Source organism: Macaca nemestrina, chromosome 12, assembly GCF_043159975.1.
Source record: "Macaca nemestrina isolate mMacNem1 chromosome 12, mMacNem.hap1, whole genome shotgun sequence".
NCBI classification, from domain to species: Eukaryota; Metazoa; Chordata; class Mammalia; order Primates; family Cercopithecidae; genus Macaca; species Macaca nemestrina.
Genome location: NC_092136.1, coordinates 33,659,612 through 33,685,606, shown reverse-complemented (window position 1 = coordinate 33,685,606; position 25,995 = coordinate 33,659,612). Strand labels below are relative to the sequence as shown.

Sequence of the window (25,995 nt, the reverse complement as noted above, 5' to 3'; positions counted from 1 at the left end):
ATCACTGTAGTGCGAAAAGCTCCCATGGGCGCAGACACAGCCAACGAGGTCCGCAGGCCCTGAGCCACTCCTCACTTCTCTGGGGCCTGGATTATGCAGGCCACCACCAGCCGCACTTACTTGCATAGGCAGGTTATTTGCCATGGTGAAGCTGGGCATAGGCGGCAGAGCGCTGTAGGTGTTTGTGAGGGCTGTGTCTGTTCGGCCCAACATGGAGCCAGATGTGAAGGAGGAAACTGAGGGCAAGAGAAATGACAGTAGTCAGGGTGAGAGTCAGAGCCCCGAGCAAATAGGTTTAAAGACATCGATTCATAGTATTAGTATTTCAAATTACCAGGTGTGGTGGGTTGTGGAATTGGTTGGTAGACACTGGTGCTGAAACTACTGCTGATAGGAATATGACTAGGTGTGTTGCTGGCCTGTCTTCTCTGATTCCTCAGTTTTTCTTCTCTTCTCCATTTGGCCCTTCGATTAGAAAACCATACCTGGAAATCAGATGGGACAGGTTAGCACCGTGTCTACATGGAGCCCAGCCCCACCTCGGCACCTCCACTACTGCCCTCCCCATGCCCATGGCAGCAGAGCATTTCACAGACTGAACCTGTTATTAGTCCTATAAATGATTAGTGCTCTGTACAAGCACCTCTGTCTCTAAGAAAAACAAATGGTATGAATCGCAAAGTGTGAAACTGCACAGTCCCTGGGTACCTGTATTCTTGCTTCAGGTAGATCTATTTTGGCTGCTAGTCTTTCTCGGGCAAACACATCTGGATAATGGGTTCTCTCAAACTCTGAAAGAGTAAGTTGATTTTCCATATTGTGCCAGAACTACACAAAATATGTTAACCAAACTGTGGATCAAGCTGATTCCCACCTCCCCGCTCCCATTACCTCCAACCAATTCCCTTTAAAATGCTTCTAGTGTTGACTGTACTTGGAAGAACTTTCCCACCAGAACTAAGTTAAATTTTCTTTGGAATGACATTCAATGACCTTTCTGTGGCCCGAAATAGCCAAATCATCGTTTTTCCTTGTAAGCCAGACATTTAGTATTTGAATTACTGGTAGATGAAAAGAAGAAACAGACACACACACACACACACACACACACACACACACACACACACACACACACTGAAAAGATGCCCAGAGAAATAAAAAGAAAAAAGAAACCTTTTCAGTCCTCTATGCAAAGGGCCCTGGCTAAATTTAGCTCTTTGTACTGAAGATGTGGCATTTACTTTGATTTACTGCTTCTCTACTTTGAAAAACTCTATCACCTTTCTCCAGGGCCTCAATTTGCTCTTGGGTAAAGGATGTTCTATTTCTTTGCAGCTTCCGCTTCAGCTGAAGTCGCATTTGAGCCTCATCTGAATCTTCTCCGTTGGAACTGATGGAGTTGGTATTCTCTCCCCCTCCTTCCTGTTGCTGGCAGCCATCTGGAACAAAAAGAATAGGACGGTAAGAGAAATTTGGAATAACGCGGAGCCTCCAAAAGGGGCTTGGTGCAGTCTTAAATTCCAAGAGCATCGTATCCTGACAGCCTCACCAAGACATTCCCAAGGTAACTGTCAGCCTTCTGTTAACAAAAGACATTTGTGATGTTAGTTACCTGACCGCCATTTTCTTTGTTTTTATCAAGACAAGACTTTATAATACACACACTAAGTGGCATTTCTTGAATGAAAAAATAAGCACTGAAGTTTCCAATTAAAATGATCTTTTATAAGTAACCCCAACTCCCCAAATGCCTCACTCCATTCCCTACAGAATCTCTTTACCTATGGCTGTGTTGGGAAAATAGAAGAGTGATGCTCAAGATTTCAGTTGATCTATAATCAGTAATTCCTATCTAATCAATTAGATGTTGATAGGTTTGTAGAAAATGCTATTAAGAAACCAAACCAAGCTTGTAATCTTTTTAAAAAAATATTTATCTAGTTTTTATTTGAATTCTGCACAGTCAATTTCATTTTAAAGGTTGTGAATTTAGAAGTGCTCGCATTGTTCTGCAGTTTTATTCAACTATTGTATGAGTGCGCTTCGCCTTGACACCTATTACGAGCACAGCTGTAATTATATCATCACCAAGAACAGGCTATAATTGCTGAAAATGGAATTTTATATTTAGATAAAAGGACTGTCCATTCTTTGTAATGTGTTGCACCAGAGAAAAGTAAGATTTCTTTTAAATTTTTAACGTGTAATTTTTAAAAAGAAATAGTAGAGAGTTCACTAACTAGCTAAATATTCTATGCTGCAGCTGAATCTTTGGCATATCATTTAAGTGGTACATTTTTAATTAGGGCATTTCCACCACTTTTAATGTAATTTCTATCTTTATACAGGGGGAAACTTTTATTGTTTTCCCTTGCTGCCTGGAGGGCAAGATGTGTACTTGGGCTAGCTGGCTCTTCCGCCTTGCACCTTGCCTGTAAGCCACAGTCTGTGTGAAGGGAAGCAGGATTCTCTAAACCCTGACTGGGCCTCCAGGGCCACTACAGGCTGGGTCCCGGGTCTGGGGTCCTGAAATGACCCCCAAAGGATACCAACATGGGCTACCCACCTCCCTATCCTCAAAACTTGGCCAGAGGTGGGGTGGAGGAGTCCTTAGGAGCACCTTGGTGGGAATCGACTTGGCCAGGAATATTATTTATAACCAGGAGACAATAGGCTGTGCCTTCAAAGAGTTCAGGGAATTGTGACAGGATCTAGTGGGATCTTTTCAGGAACTCTGAAATGTTTTAAAACCCCAACTTTCTCCCCCATTTAAACAGGCGGATTCATCGGCACTGGCCACCATATGGGCCCTTGGAGATCTATTGAGATGACCACCAACACTTGAATAGCGAGGGGCTGCTTTTCAGCGCTGCACAATGCCCCGCGAGTAAGGGAAACTATTAAACTCCTGGGGCAGGAGCGTTGGCAAACTTTCGTGGGCAGAATTTTGAGGCTACAATGAGCGCGGACAACAAAAGGATTCTCTTGAGGCGTGCAGCGGGCCACATTGTGTTACAAGAAGCCCAGTCAACAGACTTTTCAGTGAAGTGTGTTAACCCCTCTGCTCTGCTATCATTAATCACTGTCCGAAGAGCGGGCGCCTCCGTGCTATTTAGGGCGCTTGGCTGGGGGGATGGAGGGTGGATGGGGGGCCAAGGCCCAGCATGGGGGGAGGCAGGGAGAGTGGACGGGGACGACGGCCAGGTTCCTACGTAGGGGAGATGGAGGGGAGGCAGGATGGAAACCAGCGGTGGGGGTGGAAGCAAGGGGGAAGGATTGGGGGGCCTGGATTGGGGGAAGAGCGGAGGGCGATGGAGGGAAAAAGAGGGCTCAAAAAACACAGAGGCCATAAAGGTATAAGAAAAAAAGGACAGAAAAGAATGCTAAGAGGAAAAAGAGACAAGAGGGCCGAACAAGTGTGGGAGAGAGAGGAAAAGGAAGATGAGGGACAGAGAATATTAGTAACTGAGCCTCAGTTGGACTCTGGGTCTTTGCACTCCATCAGAAAGGTGGGGGTGGAGGAGGGTAACTTAGCTGAGGGAGAAGCGCTCCTCTCACGTGTGCGGGCACAAGCGTCTGTGCTAATTTACCGCCCCAAGTTTCCGGGACTTTTCAAAGCGTTTTTCAAGGGAAGAAATGAAGCGACCACCCCCACCTCTCTTTATTTTCGGGTTTGGTCAAGAAGACTGGAAATAGCTCCTTTTGGACAACTAGAAAGGCCAGAGGGTTATTGTTTTTGGAAACCAGACAAAAATCTGTGCACATCTGGTATGGGGTGGGGGGCACTGAGGAGAACACAATGCCCATCTCCCCATGGTCACTCATGCCCCTGCCTTCCTGGGGGCCCCATCTCAGTCCCTTTTCTGGCACATGCGATCTCGCCAATTAAACAAAGTTGCCCGAATCTGCCTCCAAAGACCCCCGCCGATAGCATGCTCTGCTCTCATTTGCCTCTTTGACATTTTCTAAATTTTAAAACATGGAGATTCACATTCTTATCCGTGTTTTGTCTCACGCAAACATACACACGGGTTACACAGGCACGCACGCGATAGCCGCCAGGCCCTGTGCTGCCTCCAGAACTGACACTTAAGGGAGAAAATCAGCAGGAACAGTAGAGTTCAATTTTAAATCTGGAAGAAAAAAAAAAAAAAAGATGGGAAGTGGGGACTGGAATTACATGACAGCAAAAAGAAACCCGTCGCTGTAGGATCCCTTCTCTACCCCACGGGGAGAGCGGCACGGGGACAGTTCTTTACTTTAGAAGTGGCAACTGTTTGCAGCCAAGCAGTGACCTAGCGGCTGCTCTTACTTAAAATGGGTGCCTTCCCCCCACTTTAGTGGATTTGCCTTCCACTCTTTCCACTCTTAAAGCTTTTAACAAAATAAAACTAGAAGTTGGATCTCGAATTCCCGCCCCCCCCCCCCCCCCCGCCCACGATAAACCTAAGTGGTGGACAATTAAGATATCTTCTTTAAAAGGCGCCCCCTCGGAGCCACGCTCAAAGCAGGGGCCTTCAATGGGTGCAGTTCACCTTCCAGCCTAATCCGTGAGAAGGCGAGTGAAAGCGCCTCCCATTATCCCAGCCCCAGGACCATCTGACGATGGGGATAGGATTTGTTTCCTGGAAGGAGCAGAGAGAGAAAGAGAGAGAGACAGAGACAGAGACAGAGACAGAGAGACAGAGAGAGAGAGAGAGAGAGAGAGAGAGCGCCACGCTGAGAAATAAAATCATTCCTTAGTTTCTTAGTGTCTTAATCAGTGAGGCGGAAAACAAGCAAGAAAAGATAGCAACCCGGTTGCGGCACCTTTTCAGCTCTGGAGCGCGGATCAAAACATTGTAGCATCTGTTGAAAGAGAGGCTGACTAAATCCTACAGAGGGCCTGGGTATTATGGGGGGTGGGGGTGGGGTGAGGGGAGGAGATAAGAAAAAGTGTCTCCGTGATCCCTAAAACCACCAAATCGCTGGAGAATTGGGGCTGGATAGAGTTGTCTCTTGTTGTTGTCAGGCTACGTCGTCGCGATTTTATTCACTGCCTCATGGCGTTGATCAGATGGAAACCATATTTGTCTCCCTCTGAGACCTAACCTCCGCCTTATGCTTTTGGAGTAATGGACTCTTTAAAACCCAAGAAAGGCTTCCTGGGCTGGGAAAGGGGGCTAGGGAGGGAGGACGATCCTCTTAGCGCCAAAAAGCCTGAAGATTCCCCGGGAACGTGAAGCGAGGCTCGCCACCAGTGCCCGCTACCCCGACACCGGCAACTCTGTGCTTCGTTTGGCCCACGTGTCCTCCCCACGCAAGTAGGGACGAGGATCCTGTGCCTGAGGTGACAATCACCCCCCAAAAACCTCACTTGAGGGTGAGGGGTGGTGATTGTCAGTTGACCCAGAATTTTCTAGCAAATGAAAAGCCCCTGGACTAGCGCCACCTCCGACCCCAACCATCACCCGCGGACCCCAGCCGGTTAGACTCGCTTCCCGCCCTCAGGTTGCCGGGGACGAAAATCCGCCCGAATTGGGCGCCACCTCTGGTGGAAGCTGCTGTCCTCAGCTTCTGTCCCAACTCCAAGAAGCGCGAGGCGGGTGTCTCCGGCGCCCCAAGCTCGTGGGAGCCCACGCGCCGAGGAGAGCCGGGAGTGGAGGCTCTGGGCTCAGCCCTCCCAGGCCTAGGCCACCGTGCCCTGCGTCCCTCCCCAAGATTTCTGGGACTAAGTGGGCCAGACTCTTGGCAGGTGAGGGATCACCAGGATCTCAGATTGCTGGGGGCGGAGGGGTGGACGCTCGTGAGTGCGAAGTTCGGGTATCACTTGGGTGTGTCCAGTGTCTACACGTGGGAATCCTACGGTTTCAAAGGTCAGGCAGGGGTGGGGTTGCCTACACTCTGTGGGGTCAATCGCTAGTCTCACCAGAGGCGGGAGCGGGCCTGGGGGCCCTCTGCGCTCGCGGAGGCGACAGGTTTGGGGCCCGCGCGGGCGGGGTCGCCCAGGGGAGCCCGGGCCCCGCGCGTCAGGAGGCCTCCGCCGGCCGAGCGGCCGCGCTGGGAAACAAGAAGCGAGCGCTTTGCTCCCTATCTTCCCAGTGTCCGTCCTATATTGTTTTCTGCTCTTAAAACTGACATGTCTAATTGGCAATTGGTGCCGAATCGTGTCCAGAGGTCTCTTGTGGAACATTTCTACAGCTGTCTCCTTCAACTAGACGCTTATTCATGTCGCCTTAATGAGAAACAAAACGTTCTCTAATGAGCAATTACAGAGCGACAGGATTGTTCCCATAACAAATTCTTGCGAGTGACAGAAGCATCCTTTGTACCAGATATTTCGCATACTGTTACCGATTTTCCCTTCCCTCGCCCGACTCCATGGAGGCGCCGGGCATCCGGAGCCGGTTCGAGAGCGCACGGACGCGCCGGCAGCCTCCTCGCAGTCCCGCGCGCCACCCCCGGCCCCGAGCCCCCAGGCTCCGTTGTGCTCCCGGGAGTGAGACGCCACGTCCCATTATCCCGCATATTATCTCCTTGTCACGAGGACAACAAATACCGATTAATCTTAGGAGTAAACTGTTTCCTATTCTTGACCAAACTACCTCGGGGTGTGGAGGGGGGCGGAGGGGAAGCCAACTGACCCTCCTCCCCCATCCGCTCCTCTTCCTCCAGCCCTTCTCACAGAACCTAGGGTGTTCCAGGTCCCATCTCTCCTCCCAGACCGGAGCAGCTCCCGGCACCCCGCCGTCCTGTTCACAGTATCTTCACCTCACCACTTCCACATAGTCGCCACCCACAGAGAGTGAGAAAGTGGGGCCCAGAGGGGCAAGGATAGTGGGGTGGTTTTAGTTGGGAGACCACCACTTCTAACGCTCCTACCCCTATTCGGCCCTGCATCTCCTTGCTCACCCTTTCATGTGCACCCTACTCATAGTCACATAATTTGTCAATTACAGCAAAAAGCAACACGATACAATTATGTTTACCTCGCAGTCTGTCAGTGTGTTAACCTGTCACACTTCTACAAGGGGGCTCTCCCTGCATTCTAATGTCAGATTTGAATAGTGCACTACGCAGCTCGTTCTTATGCACACAGTGCTGCCGACAAACACACACACACCCCAGCCACCTTCATACCACTCCTGACATACACAACCCTCACATTCCCAGGCCAACAAGATGGTTCAACAAACACCACCTACATACAATATGCTCGATGTGTCCCAGGCCTTCAAATGCAGTCTCACCCATGACATTCCCCAAGCATGGAAGCCTCGGGAGGAAAAGGTTGGGAGAGTAGGGGACAGGCAACGGGCTGCATATATGGAGAGCTGCGTGGATGGCTGCTGGAGTTTTACCTTGTGTAGGTTGCCCTGGCACCGAAGTCCCCGGATACCAACCAGGGCGGGTGCCCCAGCTTCCGGTCTGCCCGTTCAACATCCTTAGTTTATCATACATGCCGTCTGCGCCCATCTGTTGCTTTTCGCTAGCCAGGTTGCGAAGAACTCTGTTTATTGATGACACCTGCAAATCAAACCAAAATCAAACCAAATGGTAGTGTCTCCTGAAGACACAGTCACCCATCTCAGCTCACCCACCACTTTAAAAAGCAACTCTCAACCCATTAAAAAGCTCCCAGCCACCCCGGGACAGTGGATTTGCAGATACATCGTGGAAAAAATGATAGCTATCATTTTGGGCATGGAAATTGAGTTGAATAGAGAATTGAGGGGAGGAGGTCCTTCACCATTGGTTGGTGTCTCTGGTGACCTAACTCACACGGTCGCTTTGCTTTGTTAAAAGACTGCCCGAAAATAAAATATATTTAGACTTGGTGTAAAGCTTTCTTTCATTATATTGTTTAATATTAGGATGGAAATGGATGTGTGACACCTGAAGGAAAGTTCTGGCAGGTGGATTGGGACGAAGTTACAATCTGGTTCTCATTTTCCTTCTTGATTTAAGTGCCTTTCCCTGGTGCCTCCGCCCTCCGTTTTGCAGCATGCAAATGAAGTGAACGACTCCCCACACTTGACTCCCATTTTCCAGACAGTCAAAGAAAGGTCAGGGCATTCCTCTCTGTTTCCCCAGGTACAAAGGAGACAAATGTGGAGCAGGGAGAGGACACAGACTAAGAGACAGTGGAGAGAGAGGGTGGGAGGAGGTAAAGAGGAGAGAGCCTTGGGCTTAGGGTAGGGAGGGCAGATGTTCTCAATGAACTTACACTTGGTATGTTATCGTTGGTACAGACCCCCTCGGACAGTAATCTGTCTCGGATTTCCCAAGCAAAGATGGACGGGCACTCCCGCTTATACTGGGCTATTTTGCTTACAACTTCTGGAGTCGCTACTCTCGGTTTACTACCACCGATTGCCCTGGGTCTGATGGAGCCAGTCTCGTAATACCTGCCCAGAATTTTACTCACACATCCGTTGGACACCTGCATAGGGGAAGTGGACAGAAAACCACATTATTAATAATTTCAAGACAAAAATAAAATTGTTTAAGTATGCATTAAACAATGACAAGCTTACGTTTTGATTGTCCAGCACTTGGACTTTTGCATCTGCATGGGTCTATAACACAAAAATATACCTTCAATGGTATGAGAACTTACTGTAGAGAGCTTTTTTCTTAAAATTACATTTGTAGCCCTAAAAACTACAAATATGATGATACTTTCAAACAGTTTGAACTAAAAAAAGAATTTAAAAGTTGTTTTTAAAAAAAACTGTTTTCTTAAACACTGCCTGAAGATGCATCAAAACGAAGTCAGATTAATTTATTTTTGTGCTGACCTTGCTTAAAGTGGTGCCAGGTTTTAAAGAGCAAAGGTTAAAAAAACCTGATTTTTTACTTCTTTTTCTTTAAAAAATGCCCAACTGAGTAAATATGAGTTAGGGAGGAGTAAATAGCACTTGCCTTTTAAAATCAATATGTATTCTTCATAAATATGAAGAATAAGCAAATACCTCAAAATCTGAGGTAAGCATGGGCTGGGGAGAGCAGAATGAAATTATGCCGATTTATATAACTAAGTTTATTGCAGTTCATAAACTGTTCCCACAATGAATGTCTTTACCAAATAAAAAGAGAAAGATTTTTTTAAAAAATCCACACACTGTATTTTTCTGAAGCAGATGAGTTATCTGTTTCAACCCAGGTTGAAAGAGATAGGGAAGGATGGTGGAAGGAGAGGGAAAAGTGGGAAGGCAGGGGAGTGGGTGGGGGACTGGGGACTGGGGTGGGTGAGGGTGGGGGGTCCATAATTAGCATCGTTTACAGTAAGAAATGAAGAGAGGGCGTTGAGAGTGGAGGGCCGCGGGGGCGGCGAGTGGGGCGGCGCCGGGAGGATCACCTGCAGAATTCGGGAAATGTCGCACGGCCGTGCCCCGCTGTGAGCTAGCTCTACAATCTTCTGCCGGGTGGAGTCCGGCAGTGGACGCCCGTTGACAAAAACACCACCGAGCTGATTCACTCCGCTGTGACCTGAGGAAAGGGAGAGGAGAGCAAAGGGGAAAAGAAGAGAGGAGAGCAGAATGAAGAGGAAGAAGAGGGAGAGGAAGGAAGAGGAAGATGAGGGAGAACAAGAACAGGAAGAAGAGGAAAGAGAAAAAGAAGGGGAAGAGGAAGAAAGAGAGGAGGAGGAGGAGGAGACAACCACAATGCATCCTCATCCCCCTGCCAACCTGTGCCAACCTCAGCGATCAGGTTCCTGCTATCGATCAAAAAAAAGGACAACAGGACAACCAACCATGCCAGACATTGGGCAGCCCAGCCCCAAACAGCCGTGCCCTTGCCCACTGGACTGCAGCAGCAACAGAGTCAGACACATGCCAAGGAACAAGAACACATGGACCTCTCTACCGCCATAACCCCAGCAGTGTCCCCAGCCCACTGCCCCTCTTCATAAACACTGCAGCCAGCCTCTGAACCCACAAAGCGCTAAGAACCAGCTCTACAAATCTCCCAAAGATCCCCTCTGAGTGTCACCGCAAACCATAGGTTCTACAGATCCCACACTTAACCTTCAAGGTCTCTGCAGTGTTGGAACAGTGATAGCAAACCTTACAGCCCTTGAGTGCTCCCTTGGAAGCTAAAATCCAGAAATGTTTGCATTACAGTCCAAACTGGCCAAGGCCTGGCACAAGCACCGAGTTTGGTTTTGTTCGGTTAGAACAGAAGAAGGAAGAGGAGAGAAGAACCAGAGCAGCCAGTCTGTGGCTGGCGAACCCCAGTCCAGGTTTCCGCTCCTCCAGTGTAGACGTGAGAGTCAGAGCCCCGGCTCTGCTTCAGCCACAGACAAGTCCGGCCACCGCAAGTAAGGCTTAGAGCCGGGAGTCGTTTCGCACCGGCCACTGCTCGCTTTATTTCCGCCGCTGAACTCCGCCCTCCCCTCAGCCAAGGATAGATATTAGCAAAAATCAAAAACAGAAACGAAAAAGAAAAGACCACGTCATAGTGTTCCCCATCCCTCCTTTATCTTTGTATCTCACAACCTCATCCCTGTGGTCCAACCTTGGAGAACAGGGAGAGGGAGTTAGCCCCTTTGTAGCCCCCCTCCCCCAAAACCACAGACACACAAAATAAAGCCAATTGCCAATTTCCACTTCCTTAAAAATCTCCAACCTGCAGCCCCGACTCTAGAGAGCAGCCCTCCTAGGAAAAGACGTGGCTCCCTTTTCAGCTCTCCTCTCCTCTCCTCTCTTCTCCTTGGAGCCTACTGATAAATTGACTCCAGGAGCCTGAGCTTCTTAGCAATAAATAAGCTCCAAATATAGACGAGGGGGGAAAATATGATGAGCCTCTCTGACATTTGTCTTTAAAATAAAACTAGCTGCACGTCAAGTTTGAGCTTAATTTCTGGAAATAGGCGGAAGTCGCTCCGGATCATGCATGGAAGGCTAATTGAAAAGATCAGTCGGGGCGCTTGTGGCAGCCTTGTCACTTTGTGACAGTGCTCCGCTCCGGGAAATTGCATCGTCACGACAAACGGGACCGTGATAAAACGACCCTTTCCGTCCCTATTTGTAGATCACTCAGACGAGATTGAACTGCACTCGTTTCCCCTTCGAGGGGAGCCGCGTTTTCAGGGTAGCCGAAGGCTTGGGGCTGAGGGGGGGGCCCCTCACCGAGGCGGGGTGGGGGTGGGGGGCCGGAGCCTCAACTCGATGAGAAGTGACAGGCGTTTGGGGGATCTGGGCTCCGGCCGGGCCCAGCGCAAGCAGGGACATTGCGGGGACACCGCTTCTCCAACAGAGCAAGGCCTGGCCCACGTTTCCGGTTTATCCTAACTTCCTTTTATTGCCTTCCTTTGCCTCGCAAGTTCCATTCACCGCTCCAGCTACGGAGCCCCACCTCTAGGCACAGGGAGCTTCCCGGAAAAAGAAAGGCTGTCCCAGAAAGAGACAGAGAAAGACTTTCCAAACTTCACGCATAGACACAGCAATTCCCAGTCTGCGAATGCCAAGGCGGGCGCGTGAGGCAGCCTACATCCAGACCTTCCTCCTCACCCATTTCAAAAAATAACAACGTGCCCGCCACCTCCGCAGCTATCGCCGCTGGGTGCTCGCCCAGGAGACGCCAGGGCCAGAGCGCCACTCCCAGCATCGAAATGGCAGCGAGGAAGAGCAGCTCCAAATTCCCCTTCAGAGGTTAAGCCTCAATCATTGTGTCCCTTCCCTAGGGACGGCTGGCGCTCTCGCCCACTGGCGATGATTATGCGCCTAGAACTCGACCGCGAAGCAACTAATAGGAAAACATATGGTGTCAATTTGGACGCTCCGCGCCTCGCGCACACCCGGGAACGAGCGGCACAAGCCCTGCGGGCCGGCCCGCGACCCCACGCCCCTCGGGGCCTGCCAGCCGGGCCGCAGCGGCAAACGCTCAGGGCTGCAAGCCCTGGCTGGGGCCCGCCCGAGAGCGAGCCTGCGGTTGGGGAGTCTGAGCTCCAAGGGGAGAGCCCAGCCGCCGAAAGGGAGCCTACCGGCCAAGCCCTGGGGTGCGGCAGGTTCTGCACAACTACCCCCGCAAAGCTCGCCACCTTTGTGCCCCTTCATCAGCTACGCGCTTACCAGCCCCGGAAGCACCAGGGGGCGACCGGCGTTTCCAGAACAGATGGATAAGGTGCTGGGGACCCTCTTAAGCCTTTGTGGTTCGGCCAGGGAAGGCTGCTAGAAGACCTGGGCCTTTCCACACTCCGAGTTCAGTTGAGCCCTGACGCCTCAACCGTAACTTCAAACCCGGCCTGGTTTCGCTGGGCCTCCAGGCTCCCAGGTCGGAGCTCTAGACTAGCCCTGCCACGTACCAGCACCCACCAACTAAACAGGAAGGTGGGTGGGGGCCCAGGGGGTCTGGGCAGAGGAAAGCAGGGAAGTAGAAGAGCCGTAAGTATCAAAGGTGCTCTGGGCCTGGGACTATCAGGACCCAAGCAATTGCAGTTGCCAGGGCAGGGCTTTTCCAGTTCCTGGGCACCTCCTTCCCAGACCCAGTAAACCGCGCTCTCTTCCCGCGCCCTGTAACAGCGAGTTTACCACCCCTACCCTGCTGCAGGCCTGGGGGCTCCTCTTCCCAACCCTTCTAGGTCCATAGGTGGGGTAAGGAGGGGAGGAGCTGCCCTGAGAGTGACTAGGGGAGAGAAGCCCCCCACCACGCCGAGTTGGAGACTTTCAGTCTTGGCTAAGCCCAAAGGGGCCTCCTTCTCGCGCAACTAGAAGAAGCCTTCGCCCCGCCCTGCTCAGCCCAGCCCCTCTCTCCGGGGTCAGAGCCCGGGCAGGGGCGGGGAGGGGGTGTGAGTTACAGGATTTGGGGGGGATGGGGTTTCTCTACCGCAGCTTCGAAAACTCGGGCGGGCTGTTCTTAAGGGCCCAGCCCCTGCTTCTTCAGTATCGAGAAGAGCAAAGCAAACGCCCTCCCCTCCTGGGCTGCCGGGCGCGGAGTGGGGAGCAGCCGCCGCAGGCCCCGGGCCTCAGTCAGTCGGTGGCCGGGCCAGCTCGGGCGTCGCGAGCCTGTGTCCTCCCCTGACCCTCGGGTCCGCGCACCCCGAGCCCAAAGTCCCAGAAAAATCAGAGGCACTTACTGTTCTGCATGCTGGCTCTGACTGGGGGCCGCGGGATTCCACGGGGCTCGAATACGGGGCTCTGTTAGAAAATAGGAGTTAATCCCTGGGCAGCTGCATCAGGTAGGCCTGAACTTCCAACCGAGGTGGACCTGGGGCTAGGACAGGAGAATCTCCGTTCCTTAGGAATTGATCTACGCAACCGCTTGGGGCAATCTGAGGGTCACCCAGCTCTGCCTTGCAGTGCATGCAAAAGCTACCCTTTGGGACTTGAAACAAAATACTCGAATATCCCCAATCTCTTTCCCCTACATTCTTTAGCAGTTAACCCTTTAATCAGTAGAACCGATGCCCCAATTTTGAATTTTTTGTTCTATCGGATCTATAGTGAAGAAGCATACTGAAATAGTTTGTTTTGACTGTTTGTGGGTTTTGAGCCCAAAGCAGCCACCACAGAACTTGCCTGAAATCTCGGATGTCTGTCCACTCTCACAATAAAAGGCCTCACACATCTGCGCGCCCCTAGTTAAAGTCTTCCCCCTAAGACAAAACAGAAGGAGAGAAAGGTATATCAAGCTGTGGTTCAACAGCATAGGTCCATGGGCTCTCTGAGTCCCACTCTCAGGAAAAACACATGCATCTAGGGCTCAGTCAAACTGCCATCAAACTCTAAGTCCCAGCATTACACCCACATTCTCAGCGGCATCTCCCACAGAAGTCTCCATCCTTTAAAAGAGGCTGCTCTGGTCTGGCTTGGGAGAATTGGCAAATCTGACAAGTTGGGGTCCCACTTTGCAAAAATATTAAGAACCAGGAAAAGGGAGTAGAGGCCAAGAGTTGAGGTTGAGGGGGTGTGAGGGGAGAGGAACCTGAAGTTTGGAAAGCAGAGGAAGGGAACCTTGGAACTTCCTGGTGCCAGAGAGTATAGGCTGAAGCAGTTTGGGAGAGCTGCAGGGCCATACTCCCTCCTTCCTTAAGGAATTTCACAAGACCCCCAGAACCCAACACTCTGCTTACCCCTTTATCCTCCTCTCCTCTCCCTACACCAAAAAATCTTCCCAATGGCCCCCTCTCCATCTACCTCCCAGCTTTCTGGGACTTTGAAAGGGGCAAGCCTAACTTTTTATCCCAAACCTCACTTACTGTGATTAACTTCTCTTTTGACGTTTAGATCTTCACCCCTTTTACTGTACTGTGACACACCCTGCCTACCTCGCCTCACTGCTTTAAAAAGTACGAACAGGAGGGGGTGAGCATGGTCGACAAAGCCTACAGACGGCAAACAATGGCTTCTATTCTCCAGCTTTCCTCGAACCCAAGGAGCAAAACCGAGTCTCCCTAACTAGCAACACAGCTTCCAACCAAACGTACCAACAACCCACCAACTCACAAAGGGAACTGAGGGACACTCCTAGCTTCATAAACCCTGACCCAGTGCAGGGTCCCGGAGGCTGGTCCTGTACGAACCCCTCCCTGCCTTCCCCCCCCCAAAGAAAAAAGGCTTTTGGGCGAGTGGAGAAAATAGAAAAGTAATTTCTTGTTATAAATATCTGGAGGTAATTGTGTTACTGGTGTGAGTTGTTAGGGGCTGTAAAAAGATACAACGGCACCGTGGGGAGCTCAATTGGGAAGAGAGAGTTACAATAAAGAGCCCATTCAAGAGGTCTGCCCCCCAAAAAGAGGTAAAATAACAAAATAGTCACAGCATCATTTCTCCGTTTTTTAAAAAATGCATTATTTTTTCTGTTTTACCTATGGTGATTATTGATCTGCCTGCCTGCAAGCAAAGAATTTCAAGAAGCACGTTTTACTCTACAAGGCCATTCCTGGTCTACTTTTTAACCACTTGGTAGATAGCTTAAATCCATAAAAATAAACCGAAAATGAGGACTTTTTCTCAGCATTGGGTAAATACTGGCCACAGCAGACAGCTACTAGTTACCCTTATCTAGGTTGGTTCCCCAATGCTTCCTTCCTGTCTCTCAGTCCCCGCACCCATAGCCATGCCCTGGACAGGCAAAATCTCCAACTCCAACGCAGAATACCCCACCCCACCCAATGCAGGACCCTGAAGCTGCAAAGGAGTAGCAGGTGGGGAGATGGGGAATGGAATTCCCCTAGGAGGGGTAAAACTTCCTGAACTCCACTTTGTAACCCATGCTGTACACAATCACAACAGAATGCCCCCATCCTGGCTGGTAACTTCTTGATACCATTTTTAAAAATTCAGTAGCTGAGCCCAGACAGGCCTTGTTGATTAGTTTTCGAAGCAGCTGGGAAGGTGGTAGTATTTCAAATTCCAGTTCTGCTCCATTCCCCCTTCCCTCTCGCTAAGAAGCTATCTAATTACTTAAGTTAACCTGAACACTAAGTGCAGAGGCAACCCGGGAAGTGGGGCACATCGACACCCGGAAGCAGTCCTGTGCACCGGAGAGGGCAGACCCCCAACTGCAGCCTGAGCCCCCCAGCTCAGCCCGAGGCTCTGTACGGCCTCGCTGGGGCCATAGACCCACATTCTGAACGAAGGCGTCTCCAGACATTTTGGAGTCGTCCCGGCCTTGGACCACGAGACCGCTGGACCACTGCCCCCACCTCTCTGTCCCCAACACAAGCCTCAGTTTTCAAATGCTGTTGTTATTTTAATTACTTAATTCTCAAATTCCATCCCCAAACTCTTTAACTGGGGTAAAGGGGAGAGCTCACTCTTGGTCTTCCCGCTCCCAGCCAAAAGAGGAATTAGCAATTAAGATGACAAAGTTTTACTCTCTAGGGCCAAATAAGATAACAACTAATCAAACTGCCTTCAGACGTTTGCAAAGGTCACTGGCTATAAAAAATGTAATGTCAACGGCAACAACTATTATTTCTCTTCAGTAAACTCGTCAGGCTTTCAAGCTCTTTGCCTTTCATTTCATTTTCTGCTCCCAGCCCCTACCAAACCCTTCCCAAGTTCGAGTTAAACGTCCAAAATGCCTTAAGGAGCTTGGGAGAGTATAAGGAAAATAAAAAGGAAGGAAGAAAGAAACCACGTTCACTTTGTTTTTAAACTTTCTAGAAATCGCTCATGAATGAAGAGCCGGGTTTTAGCACTCGAAAAAGAAAGCATTTCCACTTGAAATTCAACTCCATTTCCCCCAATTACACTTGCTAAAATTCAGGGCTATTATGGCGCAGGGAGACTGAGAAAATCTGCACAAGGAAAGAGGCAACAACTTTATGAACTTTGAAAAGACACTTTTCCTCCTGGGATCTTAGAATCGAAAGCTCTCAAATTACTCCGACTAATTAGCTGGGAGAGGAAGTGATCAGACGAGGGGGAAAGCCAATGCTTTCACGTAGATTTATTTTCAAGGCCTTACCTAGAAAAACATAAGAGGATTCGGAGTAAAACAAATAAAAGAGCAAACCACCTCTGCACCTCAAAACCTGCTGAAATCCCAACACCTGGTGCGACTGGATCAGAGGAAAACAAGGAAAAATACCCACCAAGCGCAGGGGGCCGGAGGACAGGGAAGAGCCCCAGCCTCCGCAGGGCGAGGGAGATGAGAGTCTGGGGAAGCCTGGGGAGCAGAGAGTTTTCAAGTTCCGAGCTCCGCGCTCCAATGGAGTTGGGGGCAAGAGCCCGGGGGCTGGATGGAAGCTGACAAGTCCTCCCGCTCGGCTCTGAGCTCCCTCGGAGCGCGCGTCCCACCGCCTTGGCCTGGTGGCTTCCTTCCCGGCTCGCGCTAGCTCGCTCTTCCTTCTGCCTCCAGCGTGCGGCTGTCTTGCCGACTGACTCCGCTCCGGCTGGTGGCGGGCGCGGTGCCCCCTCGGCGCTGGAGTGCAGGCTGACTCTTCTGCGCCCGAGCCCAGTGCGGCACAAAGCCCGAGGGTCGGCGGGAGGGCGGAGACGCGGCAAGCCGGTTCCCTCGGCGATTCCTCGGAGCGCCCGCTCTCTGCGCGCTCGCTGGGCCTCGGGCTGGACAAAGCAGCCGGTAGCGGTTGCTCTCTGCGGCCGTTCCAGGGCCTTGGACACCACAGAGCCTCTTCGTCTTTTCCCGCGGGTCGGGAGCATTGGGCGACGATGGGGCCGGGAGCCGCGGCTGCTGCCGCGCCTGGAGTCTCCCTTCTTCCCGCGAGCTCAGCCCGCGCTGGCGCTGGCGCTGGAGCTGGCGCTGGGGCAGAGCTGGCCGCCCGCCCCGAGCCCTGCGCTGCTCCCGCTCGCCGGCAGTCGCCCTCCGACGCGGGCTTTCGCTGGAAGTAGAAAGTTTGGGCTCCTGCGTGGAAACTTCTCCGGCCCAACTCTCCCGGCGTAGCAGTGGGGGAGGGGACTGGCGAGAGGGGAGGAAGGAAGGGGGGAGGAAGGGGGAGACCTGTCTGAATATTGCAATAAAAATAAAGCGAGAAGAAAGAAGCGGACTCACCTTTATGAGGCATCCTCTCTGGTTGTCACAGTTCCTGTCAAGAGTTCTGTTTGGTTGGGTTTTTTTGTGCTGCTGTTGTTGCTTAAAGACCACAATGGTTTGAAATGACGGTGTTTTAAAGGAGTTGCTGGTGAGAGTTTTCTCCACGGATGTTGCTGGGTTGGTGTATGAGAGCAATTCTCAGATTCCTGGGAAGGAGACAGAGATTGACAATAAAATGGGTTGTCAGCGACTGGAGAGTGAGAGATAAAGAGTGTGGGTGAGGGAAGTGGCTGCAGCCAGCACACCTATGCTGATTGGTGATGGCTCAAGTGTGTTAATGTGTGTGTGCCGGCGCCCGGCCTCGCCTCCACCGCTCCTCACTGGCCCATTAGCGAAGCCTGACCTCTGTCATCATCCTCCAGCAAAACACTTCCTCCTGAGCCTGAACCAGAGCGGGAAATGAGGCCGAGCCACGGTTCGCTTTTCAAACCCACTAATCACTCCGCAACATGCAAATGCACCGCTCGCTCTCACACAAAATATTGCTTTATGCAAAGCAGCGCCGGGGCCTCGCGCCAGCCGATTGGATGTTCTCTCTCCCCGCCTGGTGCAATTGGTCCGTTTGTTTGAATATGAATACACTTGTTTTCGGCTCCGCCGGTGGGTCCCGACTCCTCTCCCCGGCGCAGGGCCCCCGAGCCCGGGCTCTGGCGCTCGCCCGCATCTCCCCGCTCCGCGCACGCCGAGAGTCGGCGCGGCCCGCCCTGCTGTCGCGAACTTGAGCGATGAAGTGAAGGCTTCTGGGTTGGGGGTCGCGCCCCGACTCCCCCTAAGCTGGGCGCGAGACTCCCAGCCCACGGAGGGCGCAAGTTTCTGCGCTGTCCTTTCTTGCCAACTCCAGGACAGAGTGGCCTGCCGCCCCGACCCCGCCCGCCCCCACCCCATCCCGGCCTGGGCCCCAAGACGCAGAGCACAGCGGCTCCCGCACCCCAGCCCACCTGGCCCCTTGGAAGAAGAAGAAAGAGGCGGGAGCGTCACTGGGTCCTGGCAGCTCCATTCCAGCTGCGGAGGCCGCGGTGAAGCCTAGGCCGAGAGGAGGTTGCCTGGCCGAGAACTAAACGAGGCCAGCGGCCTCCCCAGCCCAAGCCTCCAGGGCCTGTCCAATCCTCCACCCCGTTCCCCCGGCCCTTTCTTCTCTCTCCTTTCGGCAGCCGCGGTGCGCAGCGGAGCGGAGGGACAGCTCCGGCTGGAGAGGCCCAAGTAAACACGCCACTTACTTTGTGTACAGAGGGTTCTTGTGAAAAGCCCTGAAGAGTCCTCACCAAACACTCACCAACTTCTCCCACGTGCCATTTGTTGACTAAGTGCGGCTGCTTTTCGCGGCGCCCGAGAGGAGGGGAAGCCAGGGGAGATGAGAGGGGAGGGGGAGTGGAAGCCTGGGTGGGGGGGCGGATGACCAATGCTGGGAGAGATTCTTTCTTTCTCTCTCTCTCTCTCTCTCTCTCTCTCTCTCTCTCTCTCTCTGTTTGTGTGTGTGTGTGTGTGTGTGTGTGTGTGTGTCCCACCGGCGATGTCGGTATGTCAGCGTGTGTGCCACCGGTCATCTGTGTGTGGTGCGTGTGTCTCCGCACCACGACTCCCTCTCCTGGGTCTGCGCAGTCCACGGAAGCAGCTCCCCTTCAGCTGTTGCCAGAAAACCGGGGAGGAAAGTAAGTAAATGGCTTTTCTCTTCTGACCACACACCAGAAGTCCATTTGTTGAATGCCGCACGATTAGGACACACCTCAGTACACTCCAAAGGCGCCCCTCGGAGCCTGCAGTTAAGGTGACAGGAGAGCGAGCGAATGCCTGGTCCTGCACTGTCCGGAGCTCTCTCGGCAGCTTCGGGCCATGGAGCCGGCTGCAGTACACACTCCAGGACCGGGCAAGGGGGAATGGGGCTGGAGAGCTGAGGCAGGGAGGCTGAAATGAAGCCGCCGCAGGGTACGCTAGACTCTTCTTGACTTAGGGAAAGTGCTGAAAGTCAAAGCCCATCAATAAAATCTGCGCGTCCTGAACTCGCTGCTGACAGGCCGCGTCGCCGCAGCACCTGGGAGCCGGGACAGTGAGGACGCTGCAAGCCGCCCTGGGCCGCCGGGCCACGTGTGGGCCTCACCCTCTCGTTCCTGCCCTGGACCCAGCAGCGCCGCGACCAAGGAGCCCGGGTAGGGCGGGAAGCAGAGGCCTCCCAGGCCCTAGTCAGAGTTAGGGTCTCACAACCCTCTCCCCTCCCCAGGCCGGGGAGGGCTGCCGGCTCTAACCCTTCCCGCGGCCCAGAAGCTCGCAGCGCGGGGAGGAAACCCGGGTCAGAGGCGAAGGAGGTGGCGCCGGGTGTACAGGTCCGCGGCCTCCTGTGCGAGGTTTCATTTCGCAGGAGCGCGACTTTCGGAGGATGCCGGGAAGTGGGGCCGCGGCCCTGAGTCCCAGACCAGCGAAAGTCGGTCTTCTCTTTCTCTCTCCTTTTACGTTTCAAGCGAGCATTAAAGAGGCTTGGACTCAAGACTCAAGTCCGCTGTGCAAGAGCGAGGGACTTGGGGGGAGGGGTGGGGGCAGTGATTCTGTCCGAACTGGAGGCGAGTATCATTTTTACAACCTCTCAATTAGCGACCGAGTGGATTAGCACCTTCTTAAGCTTTGCCTCGGAAAGAAGCAGCCGTAATCTTGTTGCTATTTCCCCCCAGGGCACTGGCTCTTTGAATCAGCTCCTTCTCCCACCCTTCTCTGCGGAGAAAAGTTTTAACAAAAAATCAGAAAAGGCAAGGAGCGAGGAGTGAATGCCACTGACGTCATTGGGTGGGGAAGGGGGCTCGGGGAAAGACTCCTGGAAACTCCTCCGCACAAACAAAAAACAAAAAGGACTTGGCCGCTTCCCATGTGTCAATATTTGGGGAGGGGAGCTCAACCCCAGAAAGAGGCCGAGTTTTCAAAGTTTAAGGAGAGAGGGTTGAGAGCGAGATTTCCTGGTTCTCTCTGGACTGGTCTCAAGAAGGGTGGGGGTGCTGTTCTGCTTCGTGGGTAGCCTCACTCCTTCTGCCAAGTACCCGCTCCGGGGGTGACGCGGCCTGGGGGTGTGGGGGTCGAGATTGAGGTGCGGACGCGGTCGCCAGAGGTGTGTACAAAACCGAGACAACTCGCAGGTCGCCATTTTAATTGCGGCTACCAACTCACCGGAGGCCCACTTGCTGTCCTCCAAGGCGCGGTGGGCGGAGGGGATTGAGCTTTAGGTACTGTCTCGCCTTTCCCCGCCTCTCCACATGCCCCTGTAACCCCCACCCCACCCTCCGCCCCCTGTGGCCAGAGGGAGGACCTCTCAGGCCGAAGGGTGCGTTCCTGCGGGGGCCGCCGGGGTCTTCCCACCCGGTAGAGGGGCTGTCTGCGTGGAGGGAGTCCCGCTGGGGTACTGTGGCTCGCCAGAGCCTGCCCAGAGCTTCTACCCAGTATTGATGCGTCAACATAAGGTCAGGCAAGCATCTCACCCGCACTGGTCTCTGGCATTCCCCTGTGCCCACCCCATCAGACCTTCGGGGAGGCAAAGAAGTGCCCACTTCTGGGGGGATATGCCTCCAGCTCCCAGCTTCAGAACCAAGAGTCTCCCATCCGGAGTTCTGACACCTCCGAACTCTCTCTTTCCCCGGCCAAGCAGAGGCGCAGCGCCGGCGCGCTGGAAAGGGTGAAGACTGGCATTTCTTTGGAGGAGGAAAGTCTTGGCAGACACCTGCGTCACTTTGTAGTGCCCCAAACGTCTCTCTCTTTGCAGACCCTGGGAAGGTGGGATCCCTGGTCCGCGGAGCTGGCAAACGGGTCCAGTGAGCACTAAAAGCAAAGGCTCCCACCCTGGCCGCCAAGTCCCAGGTGCCTCCCCCGCTTCCAGGCCTTTGTCCCTCTCCTTTCTCCAGCAACCTGCCGGTTCCCGCTAACCCGGCAGCTTCACTGATCCCAGAGCCTAGAAAATCCAAGAAGATCTCAGAGACGCCCCGTGGCGCCTCCAGGCTGTGGCCACTGCTCAGCTACGGTGGAAGCCGCTGTGCCCTCGCCCTTCCTTGCCTCCTGCCAAATGGCCAGTGCTAGGGGCTCCCTGGGTTCCGTCCTCAGTCCTCTTCCATTCACTCTGGGAGGCCAGTCTCTCTCTCTCTCTCTCTCTCTCTCTCTCTCTCTCTCTCTCTCTCACTGTCTCTCTCTCACTGTCTCTCTCTCTTTCTCTCTCTCTCTCTGTCTCTGTCTTCTCCCTGCCCACCCCCGAAATACCTTTAAAATAACATTGTCCAGTGGAGTCTCCCACCAAAGGGATTCCTAGCAGCCCAGCGGGCTAGACTCCCAAGGCTTTGCCTCCCAGTCCCTCCATGCTGTTGTCCAGATAGGAGCTAGGTTTAAAATTCCTGACCTGTAGAACAATTGGAATCAGCGGCACTCTCCGATTTTTGCAAATAGGGTTCCTAGGAAAGTTTGCTTTCCATTTCATCACCCTGAGACGATCCCCCTCATCTCTCTTTTCCCTGTGACCTCTGCCCCCAAGAAGCAAGAGTTCAGCTTCAAAGGAAAAGCAAGCAAGCCAAGGCCACCTCAGTCCCTTCTCCTTGGATATCCCCTCTCTAAACCGCTGCCCGTTCTAAAGGCCAACGACCCGGTCCTGCGATTTGTCCCGTTGTGGACCTGGGACCAGGCAGGCGGGAACTGGGAGCTTTACTGGGGGATTTGAGGCTGGGGAGGAGGAGGGAGCAAATGTCATGGCTGGCTCGCTGGAGCAGCCAGGGAACCGGAGCTAAGCGCATCCTGACGGGCTTTTAAAATGACATTGATTAGGACAAGCTGTTCCCAACCCCAGTAAGAGTTAATCTGCCTGTTAATCAAGGCACTAAGGGGCTCAATGCGAGTTTTATTAGCGACAGGAGAACAGAGGCCGCAGCCAGGGATCAAAAAAGCCGGGATCCCATATATTTGTCAACGCTATCTCAAAAAAAAAAAAAGTATTTTCAATTAGAAAACAATTCGGCGCTTTTCATCACTTCCTAACCCTAGCCCAGTCTCACAGAGGGTGACTTCCAAACCTGGCTAGCGGGGAAAACCGCTGCCGGGGGACAGAGGGGCGGACAGGAACTGCGGGTTGGCTCGGCCGAGTGCGGCAGGGGAGAATTTAAGAATCCTCAGCCCGCGGCCCGGATGCCTCTGATTCCTCACGAGAGGAAAGGGAATGAAAAATGAAGCAACAAATGACACCACCCAGGCTGGCAGCCCTCCTTCCCCGCCAGACCCCGCTCCTCAGGCCCGGCTCTGGCGCCGAGTGGTGTCCAGACCCTGCACGCGCGGCGCGACCCGCAGGAAAGTTTGTGCAGCGAGAGTGACTCTCCTTCCGCCTCGCGCGCGCTGCCCCCTTCTGCCCCGGAGGGGCGTTGGGTTGCCTTCGGTTTTCCTTTCCAGTTCTAAAATAAACTCCGGGCCCTGGGGAAATCTGAATAGTAATTCCAATCAACCAAATTCTGTGAGAGGGTCTGAGGAAAAAAAGACAAGCCTATCACGGGCGCCCTCCGATCACGAAGGGCACCGGCATGAGAAAGCGACAGAGGTCTTCGGCTCGCCCTGGGCGCGGGGCGAGGACTCTGGTCAGAGGTAATTATGTCACCGCGTTTTCTCGCCGTGACAGCCGAATAAACACAATCTCCAATAAACATCTCTAATGAGGGAGGAGGCCCGAGGATGGCTGGGTTTGATTTATGACTGGAGGAGAAGGTCCACTTCCCACTGCGAAGCGGGCAACCTGCTCGCCGCCCAGCTCCAGGGAGAGGAACCCGCGGAAGAGAGGATCCCGGCCAGGTAAGGCGCGCGGCCGGACGGCCACTGCGCTCGTCCCCCGTTTCCAGGTGAGGTGAGCAGGGGGCGGCCACCGCTCGGAGTCGGGCGGCGGTCCCAAACACCTGTCACAGGTGACTGAGCTCCGAAGGTGCTACCAGAAGACCTAGAAAGAGGGCGCAGGAGCGCGAGTGGGGGTGGGGGGTTGGGGGCTAGCCGGGGCCTGGCCCAGAGGCCGCCCCAAACTCCCGGGCGGGGTTCTCCGGTGCCCCGCCTAAGCCGGCCTGGGCGTCTCCAGCCGCTTTTAGGGCTGGGCTCTCAGGACTTTCGCCCGGCTGAACCACGAGTTAGTCTAAGTTTGTGTCTTCCCTTCCCTGACCTACTTCGGGGACACTTCCGGCCCCCGGCTCCGGCCCTCCAGGGGCCGCAGGGTGGTGGGCGCTGCTCTTTCCCGGGTTTGGCGGCCCGGCTCCCATGGCGCCCGCGCGCTTCCCGCCTAGGCAGCCAGCGCAGCGCCCTCAGTAACCCGAGCCCGCGTTCTAGCTCAGTGAGAATCGCTAATTATTAGGTCTTCCGAAGTGAAGCTCAAATCACACGCTGGGGCTTTACGCGCTGCTCAGCTCTGTGGGCCGCATTCTTTCGTACTCCGCGTCTTTCTGAGAAACGAACCTCATCTCTAGACTTTGTTGCGGTCCAGCCATCTACACTTTGCAACCGCGGGAAACTTCTGCTGTACCTCGCCCGACCCGCGACGGAGTGTCTCTAAGCGCTCCAGGCGCGGGTACGGACTTTCCCAAGCGTGAATGTCGTGAACTGCGACGCAGAGGAGGTCTAGATGCAAAGTGCGTCCCCACCTCCTGCATTTTTCGCGGTCGCGAGTGGCTTTAGCAGACAGCAGCAGTAGACTCCCGCCCCCTACTCCCAGCTCAGGGCCGGACTGGAAGTCCACTCTTGGGAGTGGAACATTTTGCTACTTTTGCCGAAGAGCACACTCCGCAAAGACAAGTCCCTCCTCCACCCCCCTTCCTATCCCTCCCTCAGTAACTCCCTTCCATCTTTGTATGCCTCCTTTTAAAAGCAAAAATCAAGCCCCGGGGCCACTTGGGGCGGGCTTTGATTTGGGGACACCAGTCGCGGGCAGCGGAGAGGCGCCGCGGGCCCCGAGCCCGGCCCGGGCCGGAGCCCGGGCGGTTACCTGGGAGCGGAGGGCGGGGAGGCAGGTGAGCCTGGCAGCGCCGGTTCCCACACTTCTCACCGCCGCTCGGCAGGGGAAGTGGCAGATCTGACAGCCGCGTTCTACGCGAGGACCTGCCCCAGAGTTTAAATGTCAATGATAAGAAAAGAGGGTGCTCAGGCAGGCGCTAACTTTCCTTAATATCCACGCCAGCGCCGTCCTCATTGGCTGCCGGGTCCGCGTGACGTCATGGCAGCTAGAGTTGGGCACAGCTCTGCGCAGACTGGCTTTCCTGCCGGGCGGGAGCCTACTCCTCCCCACCCAGGGTCCGGCCGGCTCCAACCCCTGCTCTGGCCTTCCTTGGCCCGGCCTGTGACTGCCCTAGCCCGGCCCGGCCCGGCCCGGCCTGGCCCGCCCTCCTGTAGGGCGCAGAGTTGATCCCCAGGAAACCAGTCTTGCCGAGTGCGCTCCTCCGCACCGTCGGGCACGAGGGCCCCAAGATCTGTGCCCCTAGGCTGGCCAGCTGCTTCTCTGGGTAACCAACCTGTCCCCCCCTCCGATCCCAAGGGAATCACTTCATCGGAGAGACCTGAAGGCCGCGCCGGGATTGAGAGGCACTTTTGGCAGCAATCATTTTTAGGAGGAGTTCGAGGCTCGATGAGTACCCCCAACCTGGCCCTCGAGCCCGCAAGTCACTAGCTGGGCACAGACGGGCGCTCCGGGAAGAGGACCAGCGACCCCTTTTTCAGGGCTAGGCCAAAGGTCTCTCCAGGCCTGCTGGGTTCTCAAGAGAGGGAAGCCCTAAAGGGGGCCTGCCCGGGCTTCCCTTGCCCCCTGGCTGAAAGGCTCCAACCACATAGAAAATGCAGGAGATTGTATTTATCTTTGACTTTGAATTAACTGTTGACTTTGTGACTTAGAGGAGGAAAATAGGAAAATCCCAGATTCTGAAGATAAGACTCACAGAAATTGGGGCGGGGTCTGCAGGACACTGACTTGTTGGTCTGTGCCTGTTTTTCCCTCACACCTTCCGTGGACTGCGAGATGGCTTAGCGGAGCTAGGCCTGGTTATCTTGGAATGGAGATTTAGGCCCACGTTTTCATTCCCGTCCCCCATCCCTCAAAGCAGGAGGCTTCTCAACTCCTTCCACTGTGCTTCCATCCGGCTCTCCAATTTGAAAGCGACAGAGGTCGGGCCCAGAGGGGCAGGGGTCTCTTGAGGAGTTTGCAGGAGGAGAAGGGGCGGGGCGTGGAATTACCTTTAGGCAGCTCGCGGGAGACCCAGCCCGGGGGGACCCAGGAGTGTGTGTGTAGAAGTAGGGAGGGGGACGCCTGGACAGGAGGAGGGTTCTAGGGCCAGTCTCTGCGCGTCTTGATCGGGCTGCGACTAAGGGAGAGCCGAGCACAGATGGTGCCGAGGCGTAGGTCTAGCGATTCCCGCTCCCGCCCCTGGCACACCTGGACAGGTGCGGGGCCTCGCAACCGGCCAAGAGGCAGCTCCAGGCAGACCGTCTGCCCACTCCTCTTAGCCCGGATAGCTCCTAGCCAGACTTGATTTTTTGTCTGGCTCAGCC

At 54.0% G+C, this 25,995-nt stretch overlaps 1 protein-coding gene across 24 annotated transcripts in view; it reads right to left on the bottom strand.

Moving 5' to 3' along the window:
* Positions 1–24,596, bottom strand: part of LOC105471502 (paired box 6) — a 29,264-nt gene extending 4,668 nt beyond the window's left edge. For 2 of the 24 annotated variants that reach the window (XM_071074926.1, XM_071074921.1), the window contains exons 1-11: positions 18,423–18,648; positions 17,443–17,630; positions 13,503–13,579; positions 13,061–13,121; positions 9,341–9,471; positions 8,207–8,422; positions 7,341–7,506; positions 1,281–1,439; positions 709–791; positions 335–485; positions 121–236 (exon numbers count right to left, since the gene is read on the bottom strand). In XM_071074926.1, the coding sequence (XP_070931027.1) occupies positions 121–236; positions 335–485; positions 709–791; positions 1,281–1,439; positions 7,341–7,506; positions 8,207–8,422; positions 9,341–9,471; positions 13,061–13,070 (1,032 nt within the window). In that variant the 5' untranslated portion in view covers positions 13,071–13,121; positions 13,503–13,579; positions 17,443–17,630; positions 18,423–18,648. The other 22 variants (XM_071074918.1, XM_071074916.1, XM_071074925.1 and 19 more) reach the window with 20 other exon arrangements.
* Positions 24,597–25,995: the final 1,399 nt, after the last annotated feature.